General features: G+C 42.8%; 1 protein-coding gene across 2 annotated transcripts in view; it reads left to right on the forward strand.

Moving 5' to 3' along the window:
* tspan4a (tetraspanin 4a) overlaps positions 1-9,989 on the forward strand; it is a 104,676-nt gene extending 94,687 nt beyond the window's left edge. For both annotated transcript variants that reach the window (XM_047152511.2, XM_047152509.2), the window contains 4 exons: positions 1,114-1,215; positions 3,613-3,744; positions 8,947-9,030; positions 9,154-9,989. In XM_047152511.2, the coding sequence (XP_047008467.1) occupies positions 1,114-1,215; positions 3,613-3,744; positions 8,947-9,030; positions 9,154-9,222 (387 nt within the window). In that variant the 3' untranslated portion in view covers positions 9,223-9,989. The remainder of the gene's footprint in view (positions 1-1,113; positions 1,216-3,612; positions 3,745-8,946; positions 9,031-9,153) is intronic.
* The last annotated feature ends 6,796 nt before the right edge of the window (positions 9,990-16,785 follow it).

Raw genomic sequence — 16,785 nt, forward strand, 5'->3', positions numbered from 1 at the left:
GCTATGAATCTTTTATATGATTTCAGTCCTACTGGCAATAATAACGCAAGGATTAATGCACATATTTTCCACGTGTGAATATTTGTCCTTACGTGACACCGTTCTGCGGTTGCAGTTTGGCGGTGGAATAAACGGACACTTCAAGCTGCTCTGTAATGTAGGTCAGAGTCGTGTGTGTGTGTGTGTGTGTGTGAAAAGAAGAAAGCGAGCACAGTGATCAGTCGTGACGCTGTGATGTCACCAGGGTGTGATATTCCCCGATCCGTCTCTCCATCTTCACTCGGCCTGGTGCCTTCAGCTCCTTCAGCTCCGGTTCTGTTCCCATCACTGTGACGGACAGAAATAAAGCTAGAAGTGAAATAACCGCTGACCTTTCAGTATTTAAAATGGAATTAAAATGTCAAGGTGTCAGTTGTAAGAAGTGGGAACAGCTGAGTAAGAGTAAAAACATTAAATAGGTTTAGTTATGACGCTGGACTTCTGAGTGGAACGTCGTGAGTTCAGATCCCGGCACCGCCGAGCTGCCGCCGCCGAGCCCCTGAGCAAGGCCTCTAACCCTCAACGGCCGAGTTCGATAAAAAAAAGAGGTCATCGTACGTCGCCCTGGATAAGGGCGTCTACCAAATGCCAGTAAAAAAAAAAGAAAAAAGAAATATTAACCTTGTGAATAAATTTTTATTTGAGCTCCTCAAAGTTAAAATGAGTTCAAAACAAATTTACTCTAAAAAAAAAAAGTACTTTTAGCCCCAGAAATTGCAGCAGCTGACCCGGAGAAGGGAGTTGTTAAAGAATGCTAACGTGTAAAAGTGTGCACTGCTTTCACCCTCCGCTCCGGTATCAGCTCCTTCTGAATTCCTCTGGGATTTATGTGGTTTATAAACGCTGGTTCTGACTTTTTATTTCTTCCTCTCAGATGGTTCAGGAGTAATTATTTATTTATTTTTTTTAAATTCACCTGAACAAATGAGGCTAAACGTCTCCGTTATAAGGACATCGTTTTTATCAGTGCTTCCGAATGAATTTTATTGGTCTACTATTTAGAGATTAGTGACTTGACCTTTTTCACTTTTTTTTATCTATATATATGTTTTGTTTTTTTTTTCTTCTTTACAGATTGACCGCTACGCTCAGAGCGATCTGAAAAAAGGCCTACAGCTGTTCGGCACTGAGGGAAACATCGGCCTGACCAACGCCTGGAGCATCGTCCAGACCGACGTAAGCAAGCTAAAATCACGTGGCCCTTATAACGGCAACGACCGCGTTCCGCTCACGACATGAATACGATCGCGTTCCGCTCACGACGTGAATACGATCGCGTTCCGCTCACGGCGTGAATACGATCGCGTTCCGCTCACGGCGTGAACGCGATCAACAATACACAATGTTTATCACGATATAAAGGTTTGACAAACGGTCAGAAAAAAACCCGTTGCAGAAATCCGGAAATAAACAGAAATAAAAACTCTTGGCGGTGTTTACAAAAAGTGCTAAACTATTGAAAATAAAATTAACTTAACCCAATTAATTAACTGAAAAAAAGGTGCTACTTAGGAAACACAAATACACCCTTCTTTAAGGCTGGAAAGCTGGACCGTGCCCTGGGGACACACTTCCTCTAAAGGAATTGTCAGCGGCGTGAGCGGTTAAAGGGAAACCGCGCGAGTGTTTTATTGAAATAGTTTATTCTCTGCTTTCTGGAATCGATATTTGCAGCACATGAATGTTTTACCGTTTAGCTAATGCAGCGCTCTAATGCGTCTCCTAAACGAGTTAAATGAGGTGACGCTCGTTACCTATGAAAAGGAACTCTAGGAAAGAAATGAAAGAAAACGCTCTGTTCTCCATCACGCAGCGACACGGGACGGACTTTGATCACGTTTAGTGCTGGAGCAGATGCCGACAGTCGACGTGTACAGACTACAGACTACAGCGGAGAACTTGTTCAACCTAACGACCTGTCACGGACGGTTTCAGCGTGAAATTATGGCACATTAATGGAAAATGAGACACATAAAAGAGGCGAGAGAGAGAGAGAGAGAGAGAGAGAGAGAGAGAGAGAGAGAGAGAGAACTGCTGATTTATTCATTTTACATCTACAGAAAGAAAACAATCACAACAGACATAAAGCTCTGCTTATGAGCGTGAGGATTCAATTCAGACCGACGTGTTGGGAAAAAACAATCTTGGCTACAACGCCGGCGATGGCGAGCTGAGCTTCCGGTTTTGTGGCGTGTTGAATTCTGGATTCTGATTGGTTTAAAGGTGTTGATTCATTTTCTACAACAGCAGCGATTTACACAGCGCATGCTCTGTTACCATGGTGACGTTTTCTGTTTGATTGAACATGTACGTAAGGAGTCTCCAGTGTCGAATTACACTCAGGGGTGGATTCTGAGTTTGTGTTTGTCCGGGAACTTAACGGAAATGAATCCGTGTGGATCTGTAGGCTGCATTTCCGTTCTAAAGCGTTCTCCGTCTACACCGGCGTTCTCAAAAAATCGTGCGGCGTTTCCACGAATCTGAAGGTCGTACAAAGTGACATTCATCTTTAACAAAGCTGTTAGGCTGGATATCGGGCACGACAGCTGCAGGACAACGTCGTCCACCGTCTTGTTTTTTTGTTGTTGTTGTTGAATGGGTCACGTGAGTGCGTCACGTGACTGAAAATACGTCATCGTTTTTTGAATATCTCCGATTTTCAACGCGTTTCCAAATCGATCTACTCGGGAGAGCGTTTCCGAAGAGCTCCGTTTTCGCTGGACAAAAACGTCGTGTCGGCGTTGATGGAAGTAAGAAACGTAAACGTAGTAGAGAAAAAGATGCGTTTTCAAATTCACCCGGATTAACGTGGGCGTGGACGCAGTCACGGCCAGTTTCCGCCTCCAGTCAGCTCCCGACATGCAACAGCTACCGATCCGGGACACGTGACGCCGCCGAACCGCGTCACTGGGTGGCGTAACACACTCGGAGGAAAACGCTCTCCGCCCTCTTCTGCACATATGACCTCACAGGCTAGCGTTTGAGAAAGCAATCTCCGGAGCCGGGTTCGTTTCTATGGTAACGATCAATCGAAATGCAAACGCGATATAGAATTCTAACGAATGTTGACTCCGATCCGGCTGATCCGAGATATCAGATCTGTATCGTTTTTTGGGGTTTTTTTGGCCATTTATTTATTCATTTATCTTAACCACAGTACGGCGAATGGTGCTAAAGATATCCGGAAATTTAAGAAAAAATATGACTTTTTCGGAGGATCTGCAGACAGAAATTTGTGGATTTATTCACCTATTTGCATAGAAATGGATATTTTAAAGAGCAGTGGAGAAGTCGTGAACAAACAGAAGACATCTTTAACGTGCACTTACTGCGTGGCGCTGGTGAATAAAAGATGTGCTGGAGATGAGGATCTGCTGCTGGTTAGAGCGCATTCAGCGTGGACGCGATATCTGTTAGATGTATTGAGACGATCCCTGTGGTGACGGGTTGAGGTGCACGTGTTGAAAGAAAGAAAGAAAGAAAGAAAGAAAGAAAAAGCGTCTTCTATCTCTGACATGGCGTTTTTTGTGGTAATTTGATGGAACGATTGCTCTCGCTCTTCTTCTCTTGTAGTTTCGCTGCTGCGGCGTGAACAACCACACCGACTGGTTCGACGTGTACAACGCCACCCGAGTTCCAGACTCCTGCTGTTTGGAATACAGCGACAACTGCGGCTTGGAAAATCCCGGGACGTGGTGGACTGCTGTATGTAAAACTAACACACACACACACACACACACACACACACACACACACACACACACACACAGAGTAGAACTTGGTTATAGATTCTCTGGACCGGTCTCTTATCGATTCAGACTCGGCAGGATCTCCGAGAAGCTTTATTTTCCTCACGTTTACCACAAGCTCGTGTCTACAGGTTCCACTCGCTGAAACGGAGCCTGCTGTTCGGTTACAGTCCATGTTTGGCCCCAAATTAAGAATAAACCTTTTTATTTTATTTATTTATTTATTTATTTATTTATTTATTTATTTATTTATTTTCAATCGAAGCTTTTCTTAGAAAGTTGGCCAGCTGTATTTCAGTCTGGTTTCCAGAATCATCGTGGCACAGAATCGGCGCTAAGTAACGTAAACCTCAGCAACTGCAAAATAAAAGTTCATTTTAAACCCCCCCCCCCCCCCCCCCGAAAAAAATAAATAAATAAATAAATAAATAAATAAATAAATAAATAAAAAATTAAGTTAAATAATAAAATCTTCCCACCAAAATGACTCAAAATATTATGAAAGTGTATAAGTTTTAGCTAAAAATAAATAAATAAATGTTCTCAACAGGCCGTTCATTTGAAATAAAATTCGTTTAAGCACAGATTATTTAAAAGAGTTGGTCATTTTAAATCTAATTAAAAATAAATACTACTCGGCAAACAATTACAAGTTAATTTTACTCCAAATTCATATAATTCAGTTTAAATAAAAATAATAATCTTTTTTTTTTTTTTTTAAAACAAACAGACACTTTAGACAGTCTAGCGTCTGGGTTCAGTGCTGTTTGAATACAAACATGACCTGGCTGTTAGTATTCATTTTAGAGTCTAAAAAGTGTAAATAGTGTCCCTCGACCTGCCGATTATTACTTCTTTTGCGCAGATTCGAGCTCGCAGTCAGAAATACACACACAAATAGATAAATAAAAACAGCAGATCAATCCATCGACATATGAATCTGTAATGAGTGACGGAATCAAAATCATACCGTACATGCAGCGTGCTGTGCACATGTACACATAGTATAGGATCTGTAGAGGAATATATCATTAATAGAGCATCGTTTGGTATGCAAGGCCTGGCAGGAAGAAAATGGCTGAGTGAAATGAAATAAGTGCATTTTTTACCTCTAAAGTTGACTTCAGTCAGAGTGAAAAGTATGAGCTATTAAAACTACTCTTAGAAGTATAATTCATTCTGAAACGTAATTAAGCAGAGCATTAGAAGCAGCAGCAGCAGCAGCAGAAGAAGATTTCTATACACCTCTGTCGATAACACTGCGTTAATTACGAATCCCATCTCGAGCGTTCTCTGGAGAGACATTAGAGACACGTGAAAATGCTGGTCTCTTGTGATGGGATGGTCTGAGATAGCAGGACTGCTGTCATGTCTGTAACACCATCCCAGTCCCAGCTTGAAGTCATTTGAACAGCTCCTACTGCGTCGTCTTCTCACTGTTCGGAAAATAGAGAAAAAAAAATGTCTAAAACGCTATGAGAAAAACGTTACGAGGCTCTGAGGTATCCCGAGCTCAGCGCCGAACCTGAGCGTTTGACGTCAAGTCCACCGACCTCCAGAGAGCGAAGACGAGAATGTAAAAACGAGGACAAGCTTTATGTACAGGGATGAGAGCCTACAGGACGTTCCTCTAACACACGCCACGCGAGGGGGTCGAATCAGAGCGTGGTGAATAATTCAGACAGGCCAAGCAAGTGGTGTCAAAACCGCTCGTGCATTCGAGATCACACAGCCGAGTTTCCCGCCGGAGCAACGCGCGCTCCCGTCCTGCGTTCACGTGAAACTTCCTCACATGCTTCTTCACTAACTAAAGCCTTGCGTGATAATTAGCTAGCTGCGTACCTGGAAATCTTAATCCGTTAGACGTTATGGAGACGTTATAGAGATGATTGATCTCGACTGCAGGGTAAAGCTATCTTAAGCGTGCCAATACTTTATTAATAATAAAGTATTATAGTGATGAGTAATATAGTGCACGCTAGAGGTCGACAAAACCGATCAATCAAGCCCTTGATGAGTATAGCATCAGGTGTGCTTGAGACGACACCTGTTCTGCATATTTGTGCTGCTGTGAGGGATTCTATTCAGGGGGGTGAATACTTTTGGAGACTGGAGAAGTCATTATAAGTTGCATTTTCAGTTGAATTTCCGGAAACCACTTCAGGTGTTCGTTGTGTCGAACTGTTTCAATTGCTTTTGTTGTTTTTTTGGCTGCATGCATCACAACATGTAACGCCACACGTGTTCATGACACGTCACGCGTGTTCATGTAACGTCACATGTTCATGTAACGCCACACGTGTTCATGACACGTCACGCGTGTTCATGTAACGTCACATGTTCATGTAACGCCACACGTGTTCATGACACGTCACGCGTGTTCATGTAACGTCACGCGTGTTCATGTAACGTCACGTTCATGACACATCACACGTGTTCATGACACGTCACGCGTGTTCATGTAACGTCACATGTTCATGACACATCACACGTGTTCATGTAACGCCACACGTGTTCGACACGTCACGCGTGTTCATGTAACGTCACGTTCATGACACATCACACGTGTTCATGTAACGTCACACGTGTTCATGTAACATCACACGTGTTCACGTAACGTCACGTGTTCATGTAACGTCACCTTTATGACATGTCACACGTGTTCATATAAGATCACACATGCTCATGTAACGTCACGTTTATGACACGTCACGTGTTCATATATCACACATGCTCATGTAACATCACGTTTATGACACGTCACACGTGTTCATATAACATCACACATGCTCATGTAACGGCACGTTTATGACACGTCACACGTGTTCATATAACATCACACATGCTCATGTAACGTCACGTTTATGACACGTCACACGTGTTCATGTAACATCACACTTGCTCATGTAACATCACACGTGTTCATGCAATGCCACACATGTTCATGACACGTCACGCGTGTTCATGTAACGTCACATGTTCATGACACATCACACGTGTTCATGTAACGTCACACGTGTTCATGTAACATCACACGTGTTCACGTAACGTCACGTGTTCATGTAACGTCACACATGCTCATGTAACGTCACCTTTATGACACGTCATACGTGTTCATATAACATCACACATGCTCGTGTAACGTCACGTTTATGACACGTCACGTGTTCATATATCACATATGCTCATGTAACATCACGTTTATGACACGTCACACGTGTTCATATAACATCACACATGCTCATGTAACGTCACGTTTATGACACGTCACGTGTTCATGTAACATCACACTTGCTCATGTAACATCACACATGTTCATGTAACATCACACATGTTCATGTAACATCACACGTGTTCATGTAACGTCACACATGTTCATGTAACATCACACGTGTTCATGTAACATCACACGTGTTCATGTAACGTCACACATGTTCATGTAACATCACACGTGTTCATGTAACGTCACACGTGTTCATGAGGCGATACTAGAAGCGATTCTGTTATTTGAGTTCTCCGTTCGAGCTTGCTGATGGTCTGATGCTCGGGACTTCGTCATAAATAAGGAATAATTTTGCGTGGAAGTAAAACTGAACTGTATTTAATTTTTAATCCTGTCCTGCCCTTTTTATTTATTTATTTATTTATTTATTTATTTATTTATTTATTTATTTTTGCACTTATTTATTCCGCATCTAAAGTAGCTCTGAAAAACCACCTGCTTTTTTCTCGTCTCTCGGGTTTGTTGATCAAATGAATTTATAACCAAATCGCCTTAAAATGCTATTAAAAAGATCAGAGAAGTGAGCGCTGTAATTACAGAATAAAATCATCCTGCTTCTTTCACATGCGCGGGGGTGATAAACAGAGCAAGAGACGCTGGCGCGACGCTCGCTGCGGCTGCTAAACGACACGGAGAAGTGGCTGTTAGCGTTCCTGCTCAATCTGCTGGTTTTTGTTATCGATTTGTTTGTCTTTGCGGCCGTCAGACTGGCAGGCGGAACGTCCTATAAGCCATCATTAGCGGATTCGACGATGTGGCCAGGATGTGTTCAGATAAAACTGAATAACAATGAAGACACGCTTTCAGATTTCTCCGATCAAAAGAGCTTTTTATTATTAATCAGAACGCTGCTACTTCAGCATTTACCACATCACCTGTCTATAGAGCCGTGATGTGACCGGAGGTCTTTAAAAACAAAAACGAACGTTCTAACGATCGCTACCGGCAAAACCATTTCATATGTGATCTTTTTCAGTCGAAATACCTTCCACATCTCTCCTCTTCCGACCAGAAACCCGAAAGGGCTGCAACACCGATGAATATATTTAACTAATGTGAACCGTCAAATATTCGCACGTCAACACACGTGCTGGCAAAACTGCCGTCGAACCACACGTCGACAGAGTTTCATTCCACGTCGACGAACTCCGAACGACGCCACATCGGCTCATCTCTAAAACCGGGAACTCGATTAGATTTAAACGAGAGATTACTCATGTGCGATGAGGGAAGGGGCGGGGCTTCTTTGGTGTCGGTTAATATCAAAGCACCTACACAACGGTCACTCGTCACACGGAGTCATTGCAGATTTTTTATTGAGGGGAAAATGAAGACTTCTTGAGATAGAGATAGCGGCAGGGCATATCGAGAAAATGGGCGTGTCTAAAGGTAGGGGCGTGTCTAAAGGTTTCTCATCGGTGAAAGGAGATTATTGCTTGGGACTGCGTTACCCAATCAGATTACGTCGTTTGCTTTAGACTGCAGTGTATCATGACTCCAGTATTTCCGTTGCTTTATTACTTCTCAGACAAAAACGTTCACGTGTTTATACAACGGTCACAGACAAGAAAGCTAATTTCTTATGAACTTCACTAGGATACTAATTTCTCCTTACAGAAAACTTCACCATAGCAACGTTGTTTTTTTTTTTTTTTATAAATCAGTGGCGCATCCGATGTACACGTCCCTGTGAATGAGCTACTGTTGCTATAGAAACGATAACGTATTAGAACCAGCGCATTAATGTAAACCTGTGATTTACAGCTGCGCTACTGTAGGAGCTGTATATATAGATAGATAAAAATGGGTTTAAATGTGTGTGTGTGTGTTTGTGTGTGTGTGTGTGTGTGTTTGTGTGTGTGTGATCGTTCCCAGCCCTGTTACGAACGAGTGAAAAGCTGGCTCCAGGAAAACCTCATAGCTCTGTGGATTTTCGCTCTGTGCACGGCTCTAACGCAGGTATTTACCGAAGCTCCATGTGGATTACGTAACGACGGAACATCAACCATCTGGATCAATACTGGATTAATGACACGCCCCTCAGTAACGTGTGTGTGTGTGTGTGTGTGTGTGTGTTTCCAGATCTTAGGGCTGGTGTTCTCCATGACTATCTTCTGCCAGGCTGTGAAAGTGGACACCTTCTACGCCTAGAGAGCCGAAACGGATCCGAGACGTTTTGTAGGACACTTCTTCTTTTGTGGAAAACTGAAAACTTTTAATCTTTTCTTGTTGTTGTTTTTGTTTTGTTTTTTCCGATTTGTTGACGTGACGTCATCGCCGCGTTCTCCGGCTGGAAGATCGTTCTCCTTCGACGACGCCTCTAGCTAACACCGTGTTCGCCGAACGGTCTTGTAAGAATGAAATGACAACAAAGCATTATTATTCTGATTTTTTGTCCTTATCTAATACCGCGCGAGTCCGTTAGCGTCCAGAATTCCAATCCCACTCGACGACAGAAACTCGTTCAAGAGGAGAAAGACGATCGGTTCGGTTTTATTCCGTTGTCCTGTTTGAATCGAACCAGCTCACATCGCTTCATTCAGCAGCACCTGCGGGCAGAAGAAGAAAAAGAAGAAGGGACGTGACGTGACGTGACGTGACGAAAGACGCCGCCGGATAAAGAGGAATCATCGCTCTTGCCGTAGTATCGCAGAGAGAACAGGAAACGTTTCAGCGTAGGGGGGAAGAAAAGCGACGACGTGATACCCTTTCGACGTGTAAAATAATAAATAACGTGAGCACTGAACACGTCCCAGCAGTGCAGATATCCATGGTTTAAAAGAAGAGGAGATTCCGTCGTCGTCTTCATTACGTAACAAACGTGTGTAAATATATACCTGTACTCCCTTCGGTATCTTTCAGACACCATACTTATTATAACGTACAAATATAAATAAAGCTTTTATAGGGAAAGTGTATGCGTGTGTGTTGTCTTTAGTCGTGGTGTCCAGCGCCAGAATTATCGCAAGAGTTCAAGTTGAAAAAATTGTTTTATAGTGTGAAGTAAGAAAAGAAAAGAAAAGAGCGAGTCAGATAATACGACAGTGAAATACGAGGAGAATATAAACGATCCTAAAAAAAAAACAGAATTGAATCATACAGTAGAATAAAATTCGTCTCAACCATCTGTGGCGTGTGTCGAAATCCATCTGCGGACAAGTCACGACCTCCTGGCAGAGGAAGCCAGGGTTTGGTCTGAAACGTCCTCTTCTATCTTCGCAAGGCATCACTGAGACATGTCCGTATTTGCGTGTACACACTGTACGTGATAGAGGGGGTGCCAATATTTATGAAATTGCAGTACACGTTTGTCTAAATGATGAGTAAGCGATATTGTTTTCGTTTTAAATTTCAAAAACACCGGCCTTTTTTCTTTTTTTGTTGCATTTTTGTAAACTTATAATCACGTATAAATCTGATTCTCTATTTATTTATTTATTTTTTAAATAAAGAATAATGGTTCTTTTTTTTTTTTTTTAGAGCGAACGAATAAAGCTGAATGTTTCATTTTTTTGGGGAAAAAAAAATCTATATTTTTATGGTTAAAAATCTAAAACGGATCACGATAATCAAGGACAAAGTAAAAAGACGCAGGCGGTAAAGTTTCTCACGCATTTTTCCCGCTGGATTGAACTGATGTCATCGGGAACGACGCCCAGCAGTTACTGTAATTATCCCCTGTACGATCCTGAATAAACACTTCAGCCTGAGGGGATTTACTTAAAGATAAATGAGTGAATCTTTCTCGTTGGCGGAACAGGAGTTGAAGCAGAGAGAGAGAGAGAGAGAGAGAGAGAGAGAGAGAGAGAATAAGAGAGAGAGAGAGAGAGAGAGAGAGAGAGAATAAGAGAGAGAGAGAGAGAGAAGTAGAGAGAGAGAGAGAGAGAATAAGAGAGAGAGAGAGAGAGAATGAGAGAGAGAGAGAGAGAGAGAGAGAGAGAGAGAGAGAAGTAGAGAGAGAGAGACAGAGACAGAGAGAGAGAATAAGAGAGAGAGAGAGAGAATAAGAGAGAGAGAGAGAGAGAGAATGAGAGAGAGAAGTAGAGAGAGAGAGACAGAGACAGAGAGAGAGAATAAGAGAGAGAGAGAGAGAGAGAATAAGAGAGAGAGAGAGAGAGAGAGAGAGAGAGAAGTAGAGAGAGAGAGACAGAGACAGAGAGAGAGAATAAGAGAGAGAGAGAGAGAGAGAGAGAGAGAGAATAAGAGAGAGAGAGAGAATAAGAGAGAGAGAGAGAGAGAATGAGAGAGAGAGAGAGAGAGAGAGAAGTAGAGAGAGAATAAGAGAGAGAGAGAGAGAGAGAGAGAGAGAATAAGAGAGAGAGAGAGAGAGAAGTAGAGAGAGAGAGAGACACAGAGAGAGAGAATAAGAGAGAGAGAGAGAGAGAGAGAGAGAGAGAGAGAGAGAATAAGAGAGAGAATAAGAGAGAGAGAGAGAGAGAGAATAAGAGAGAGAGAGAGAGAGAGAATAAGAGAGAGAATAAGAGAGAGAGAGAGAGAGAGAGAGAATAAGAGAGAGAGAGAGAGAGAGAGAGAATAAGAGAGAGAGAGAATAAGAGAGAGAGAGAGAGAGAGAGAGAATAAGAGAGAGAGAGAGAGAGAAGTAGAGAGAGAGAGAGACAGAGAGAATAAGAGAGAGAGAGAGAGAGAGAATAAGAGAGAGAGAAGTAGAGACAGAGAGAGAGACATAGAGAGAGAATAAGAGAGAGAGAGAGAGAGAGAGAGAGAGAGAGAGAGAGCTCGGAGCTCGGAGCTCTGTACTGAAGTCTTCTCTATCAAAGTGACATTTCAATTTGAAAAATTCATGATGCCGGTGTCACGCGGCTCGCCGAAGTCGTATCGGCTGCATACAGATTGGCTGCGGAGGATAGGTGGATGGATGGAGTCCTCTCTCACTTTCTCGCGTTCTCTCCTCCCCGCTTCTCTCTCCGTCTCTGTCATTCATCTCCTCCATAACTCATATGATCAATAATGCATCCCCGGTTGCTGCTGCGCCACCTCCTTCCCCTCGCCTAATCAATAAAACATGGACTACCTGTGCTTCTAATCCATATTAGAAGAGACGGCGGTCACCTAAAACCCGCTTCGACAAACAGCCCAGTAATGAAACTTCACACGGACACCAGGAGAACCTGGAACACGGGAACCCGAGGAGAACCGTCTGAAAATTCCACCATAATGAATCCAGAGCGGTGTGTAATGTCTCCAAGTTTAATGCACTGGATACGAACAGATTTCCCCCAAAACGCTCCTGAGCTTGTCTAAATTTCCGTATTAGGAGATTAGTCCTCGTGTTGTCATTTTCTCTGTGATGTTCGCTTTTTACGGCGTCTTGTGGGCGTGGCTAAATGTGAACGTGCCTCGAGCGTGATTGATAATTTACAGCTGACGTTCAATCGGTAAAAACTTTTGGATTTTTTGGATTGTTCAAATTTCCAGTCATGTGACCCTGATGGACCAGAACCGCTCGGAGATACACAGTCATGTGACCCTGATGGACCAGAACCGCTCGGAGATACACAGTCATGTGACCCTGATGGACCAGAACCGCTCGGAGATACACAGTCATGTGACCCTGATGGACCAGAACCGCTTGGAGATACACAGTCATGTGACTCTCAGCCTGAAAAAGTGTCATTACACCATCTTAACAAAAACCTCTCATTTTCCCATCCGTTATCACCTTTAGAACATGCCTTTAAAACAGCTCAGTTCTGTTAGAATAAACCTTTCATTGTTTATGTATGTTTATGTTCATGTCAGGGTTGATTTTGTTGATGAAAGCTAAGAAGAGGATGTTCCATTACCTTCGTCCTCACAATGGAAAGGACAGGACGGTTGTGGAGTCTCACGGACTGAAGTAGGACCCATCAGTGTTTAAGGTCAATCTCAAAGATCTTCAGCACTGATATGAAGAAGAGCTTTAAAACAGTTTTCACTCAGTAGTCAGGTTTTAGTTCATTAAAATGTCAAGATTTGTGGATCAACTATCCTTTAAGATTAAAACACACCGATCAGCCGTAACATTAAAACCACCTGTGTAATATCGTGTAGGTCCTCCTCTCCTCGTGCCTCCAAAACAGCTCGGACCCGTCGAGGCGTGTGGTGTCTGGCACCAAGATGTTAGCAGATCCTGAAAGTTCTACGAGTTGTGAGGTCCTGTCTCCGTGGATCAGACTTGTTTGTCCAGAACATTCCACAGATGCTGGATCGGATTGAGATCTGGGGGATTTTCCTGCTTCCAACACGTCAACCTCGGGAACTTGACGAGAACTTCGGGAACTTGACTGTTCGCTTGCTGCATAATAAACATCTCCCACCCCTGACAGGTGCCACTGTAATGAGATGATCAATGTTACAGATCGGTACTGTAATTATATTGAAAGGCTGCTTCGAGGATCGTCCCCTCAGGTTTACGGAAGTGTGATGAGAATAAAATCTCATGCTCTAGTTTTTATGGAGTACAGAGAAGCATTTTCAGCTAATAAAAAGACAACTCTGCAGAAAGAAAGGAACTAGTTAACTCACTTTAAATGCATTTAAATGGCATTAGACAGTCATTAGTGAGTTAACACTAACACTAACACTAACAGAGCTCACAAGGAAAGACACAAACCTGTCAAAATTACACACACGAACTACACGTAACTCACCCGTGTACCGTATACAATCAGAGCAAAGGCAGAAGCTTAAGGAGATTTGTTTTATGACGTATCTGTAATGGTTTAGGTTACAATGTAGTGGGAGGGGTTTGGGTGATGATTTAATGTATCAGGAGGGGTTTGGGTTATTATGTAATGTAGTGGGAGGGGTTTGGGTGATGATGTAATGTAGTGGGAGGGGTTTGGGTTATTATGTAATGTAGTGGGAGGGGTTTTGGGTGATGATGTAATGTTTCGGGAGGCGTTTGGGTGATGATGTAATGTTTCGGGAGGGGTTTGGGTTATTATGTAATGTAGTGGGAGGGGTTTGGGTTATGATGTAATGTATCGGGAGGGGTTTGGGTGATGATGTAATGTTTCGGGAGGGGTTTGGGTTATGATGTAATGTATCGGGAGGGGTTTGGGTTATGATGTAATGTATCGGGAGGGGTTTGGGTTATGATGTAATGTATCGGGAGGGGTTTGGGTGATGATGTAATGTTTCGGGAGGGGTTTGGGTGATGATGTAATGTTTCGGGAGGGGTTTTGTTTATGATGTAATGTAGTGGGAGGGGTTTGGGTGATGATGTAATGTTTCGGGAGGGGTTTGGGTGATGATGTAATGTTTCGGGAGGGGTTTGGGTGATGATGTAATGTATCGGGAGGGGTTTGGGTTATTATGTAATGTAGTGGGAGGGGTTTGGGTTATTATGTAATGTAGTGGGAGGGGTTTGGGTTATGATGTAATGTATCGGGAGGGGTTTGGGTGATGATGTAATGTTTCGGGAGGGGTTTGGGTTATTATGTAATGTAGTGGGAGGGGTTTTGTTTATGATGTAATGTAGTGGGAGGGGTTTTGGGTTATGATGTAATGTATCGGGAGGGGTTTGGGTGATGATGTAATGTTTCGGGAGGGGTTTGGGTTATTATGTAATGTAGTGGGAGGGGTTTTGGGTTATTATGTAATGTAGTGGGAGGGGTTTTGGGTTATTATGTAATGTAGTGGGAGGGGTTTGGGTGATGATGTAATGTTTCGGGAGGGGTTTGGGTGATGATGTAATGTATCGGGAGGGGTTTAGGTTATTATGTAATGTAGTGGGAGGGGTTTGGGTGATGATGTAATGTTTCGGGAGGGATTTGGGTGATGATGTAATGTTTCGGGAGGGGTTTGGGTTATTATGTAATGTATCGGGAGGGGTTTGGGTTATTATGTAATGTAGTGGGAGGGGTTTTGGGTTATTATGTATTGTAGTGGGAGGGGTTTGGGTGATGATGTAATGTATCGGGAGGGGTTTTGGGTTATGATGTAATGTAGTGGGAGGGGTTTTGTTTATGATGCATTGGTAGTTGATTAGGTTACGACGCATCAGGACGGGTTTCGGTTATTACGTAACGAAGCAGGAGGCTTTTCGGGTCATTATATCGTAATGTATCAATTTCAGTTTTAGAAATCTGACTTGGCCACATTTCTTCTTTACAAAGTTTAACTTTTGTGGTTCAGTCCTGCGTCTTGGATCGTTATTTCCCAGATGCCCTGAAATTCTGCTGTTGAATTTACTGAGCCAACTTAGAAATCCATTTGTTCCTCAACAGTTGTGAAGCGTCCAGGCCCGGAGGCGGAGAAATCAGCCTCACACCATTACGCTCGCTCCCTTGTGCTTCACAGTCAGGATGAGGCTTTGATTCTGCTGTAATTTAGTAAAGAATATAAACTCGTGCCTCATTTCCCCACAGAGTATTGTGCATCACTGGAACATCCAAACTTGACATGAACAGCAGCGTTGTTTCTTTGGAGACCATCGCTTCCTACTCGTTGCTGTTTTTCTCGTGAGCAAGAACTGTTCATGACAGTTCATTGTCACTTGAGGATTATACAGTGTGCCCTTGAAGTGATGTCTGTAAGGAGCTTGGTATCATTTTTAATCCATTTGTAAACTATCTGCCACACCATGCACTGATGGTGGTCTAAGCTTTTAAAAATCCTCTTTGAAGTATTTTAGAATCTTATAATCTTTAAATATCCTCTATATCCTTATGAGACTTTATTGTTTTCTTCTTCCTCTGCAATCTTTTTACAAGGCCGTATCTCCCTTCAGCAGAAGCCTGTTGTGAAGAGACACGTAAACAAAACGCCGCGCACCTCGTTCATGAAACAAGTCAGTCAGTATTTATTGTTGCGACTTAGCTGAAGGTCAGACCACCTTCCGGAGGAACTCAAAGAAAACAGGCTCTCAAACTGTCGCACTTCAGCAGACATCTGTTTTAGTGCTAATCCACACGGGGCGAAATGTACAAAATAATTTAAAATAAAATAAAACTGAAAATAAACCTGGTTGTTTTCTTGTTCTTAAATTGGATCCTGTTCAGATTTTAGCCACGCGCATTAACACTCTTAATATGCAAATCTGCTTACTGCAGCTTGATCACCAACCCCGAGGTCCGCATTTTGTTTTTTATTCCCTCAAAGGCGTCAACTTCAGCAGCCGTGGACCACCTGTGTGTTAACTAACATTTTGGGATGGGTTTCGGTGATGATGTAATGTAGTGTGAGGGGTTTCAGTTATGATTTAATATGGTGGGAGGGGTTTCGCTTATGATGTAATGTAGTGGGAGGGGTTTCAGTTATGACAATGTGGTGGGAGGGGTTTTGCTTATGATGTAATGTAGCGGGAGGGGTTTCAGTTATGATGTAATGTAGTGGGAGGGGTTTCAGTTATGACGTGACATAGTGGAACTGGTTTCACTTATGATGTAATGTAGTGGGAGTGATTTCGGTTATGATGTAATGTAGTGGGAGGGGTTTCAGTTATGACATAATGTAGTGGCAGGGGTTTTGTTAGGGAGGAGTTTCAGGCATGATCTACTGGAAGGGCTTTTGGCCTGAAGACGTATTCACACGTGTATAACCCCGAGCTAAAAACCTTCTCAGTTCTCCGGAAATGGTTTGAGATGATCAGATTTTTCCGTCAATACTCACAGCAGTTTTACTCTGTAATCAGACTGCTTTATTCTTGCAGACTGTAAAGACAAGAGCAGGGGTTAAATCTAATAAAATTCTTTCCCAGCTCGGTGGGAC

This window comes from Ictalurus punctatus, chromosome 4 (assembly GCF_001660625.3).
Source record: "Ictalurus punctatus breed USDA103 chromosome 4, Coco_2.0, whole genome shotgun sequence".
Classification (NCBI taxonomy): domain Eukaryota; kingdom Metazoa; phylum Chordata; class Actinopteri; order Siluriformes; family Ictaluridae; genus Ictalurus; species Ictalurus punctatus.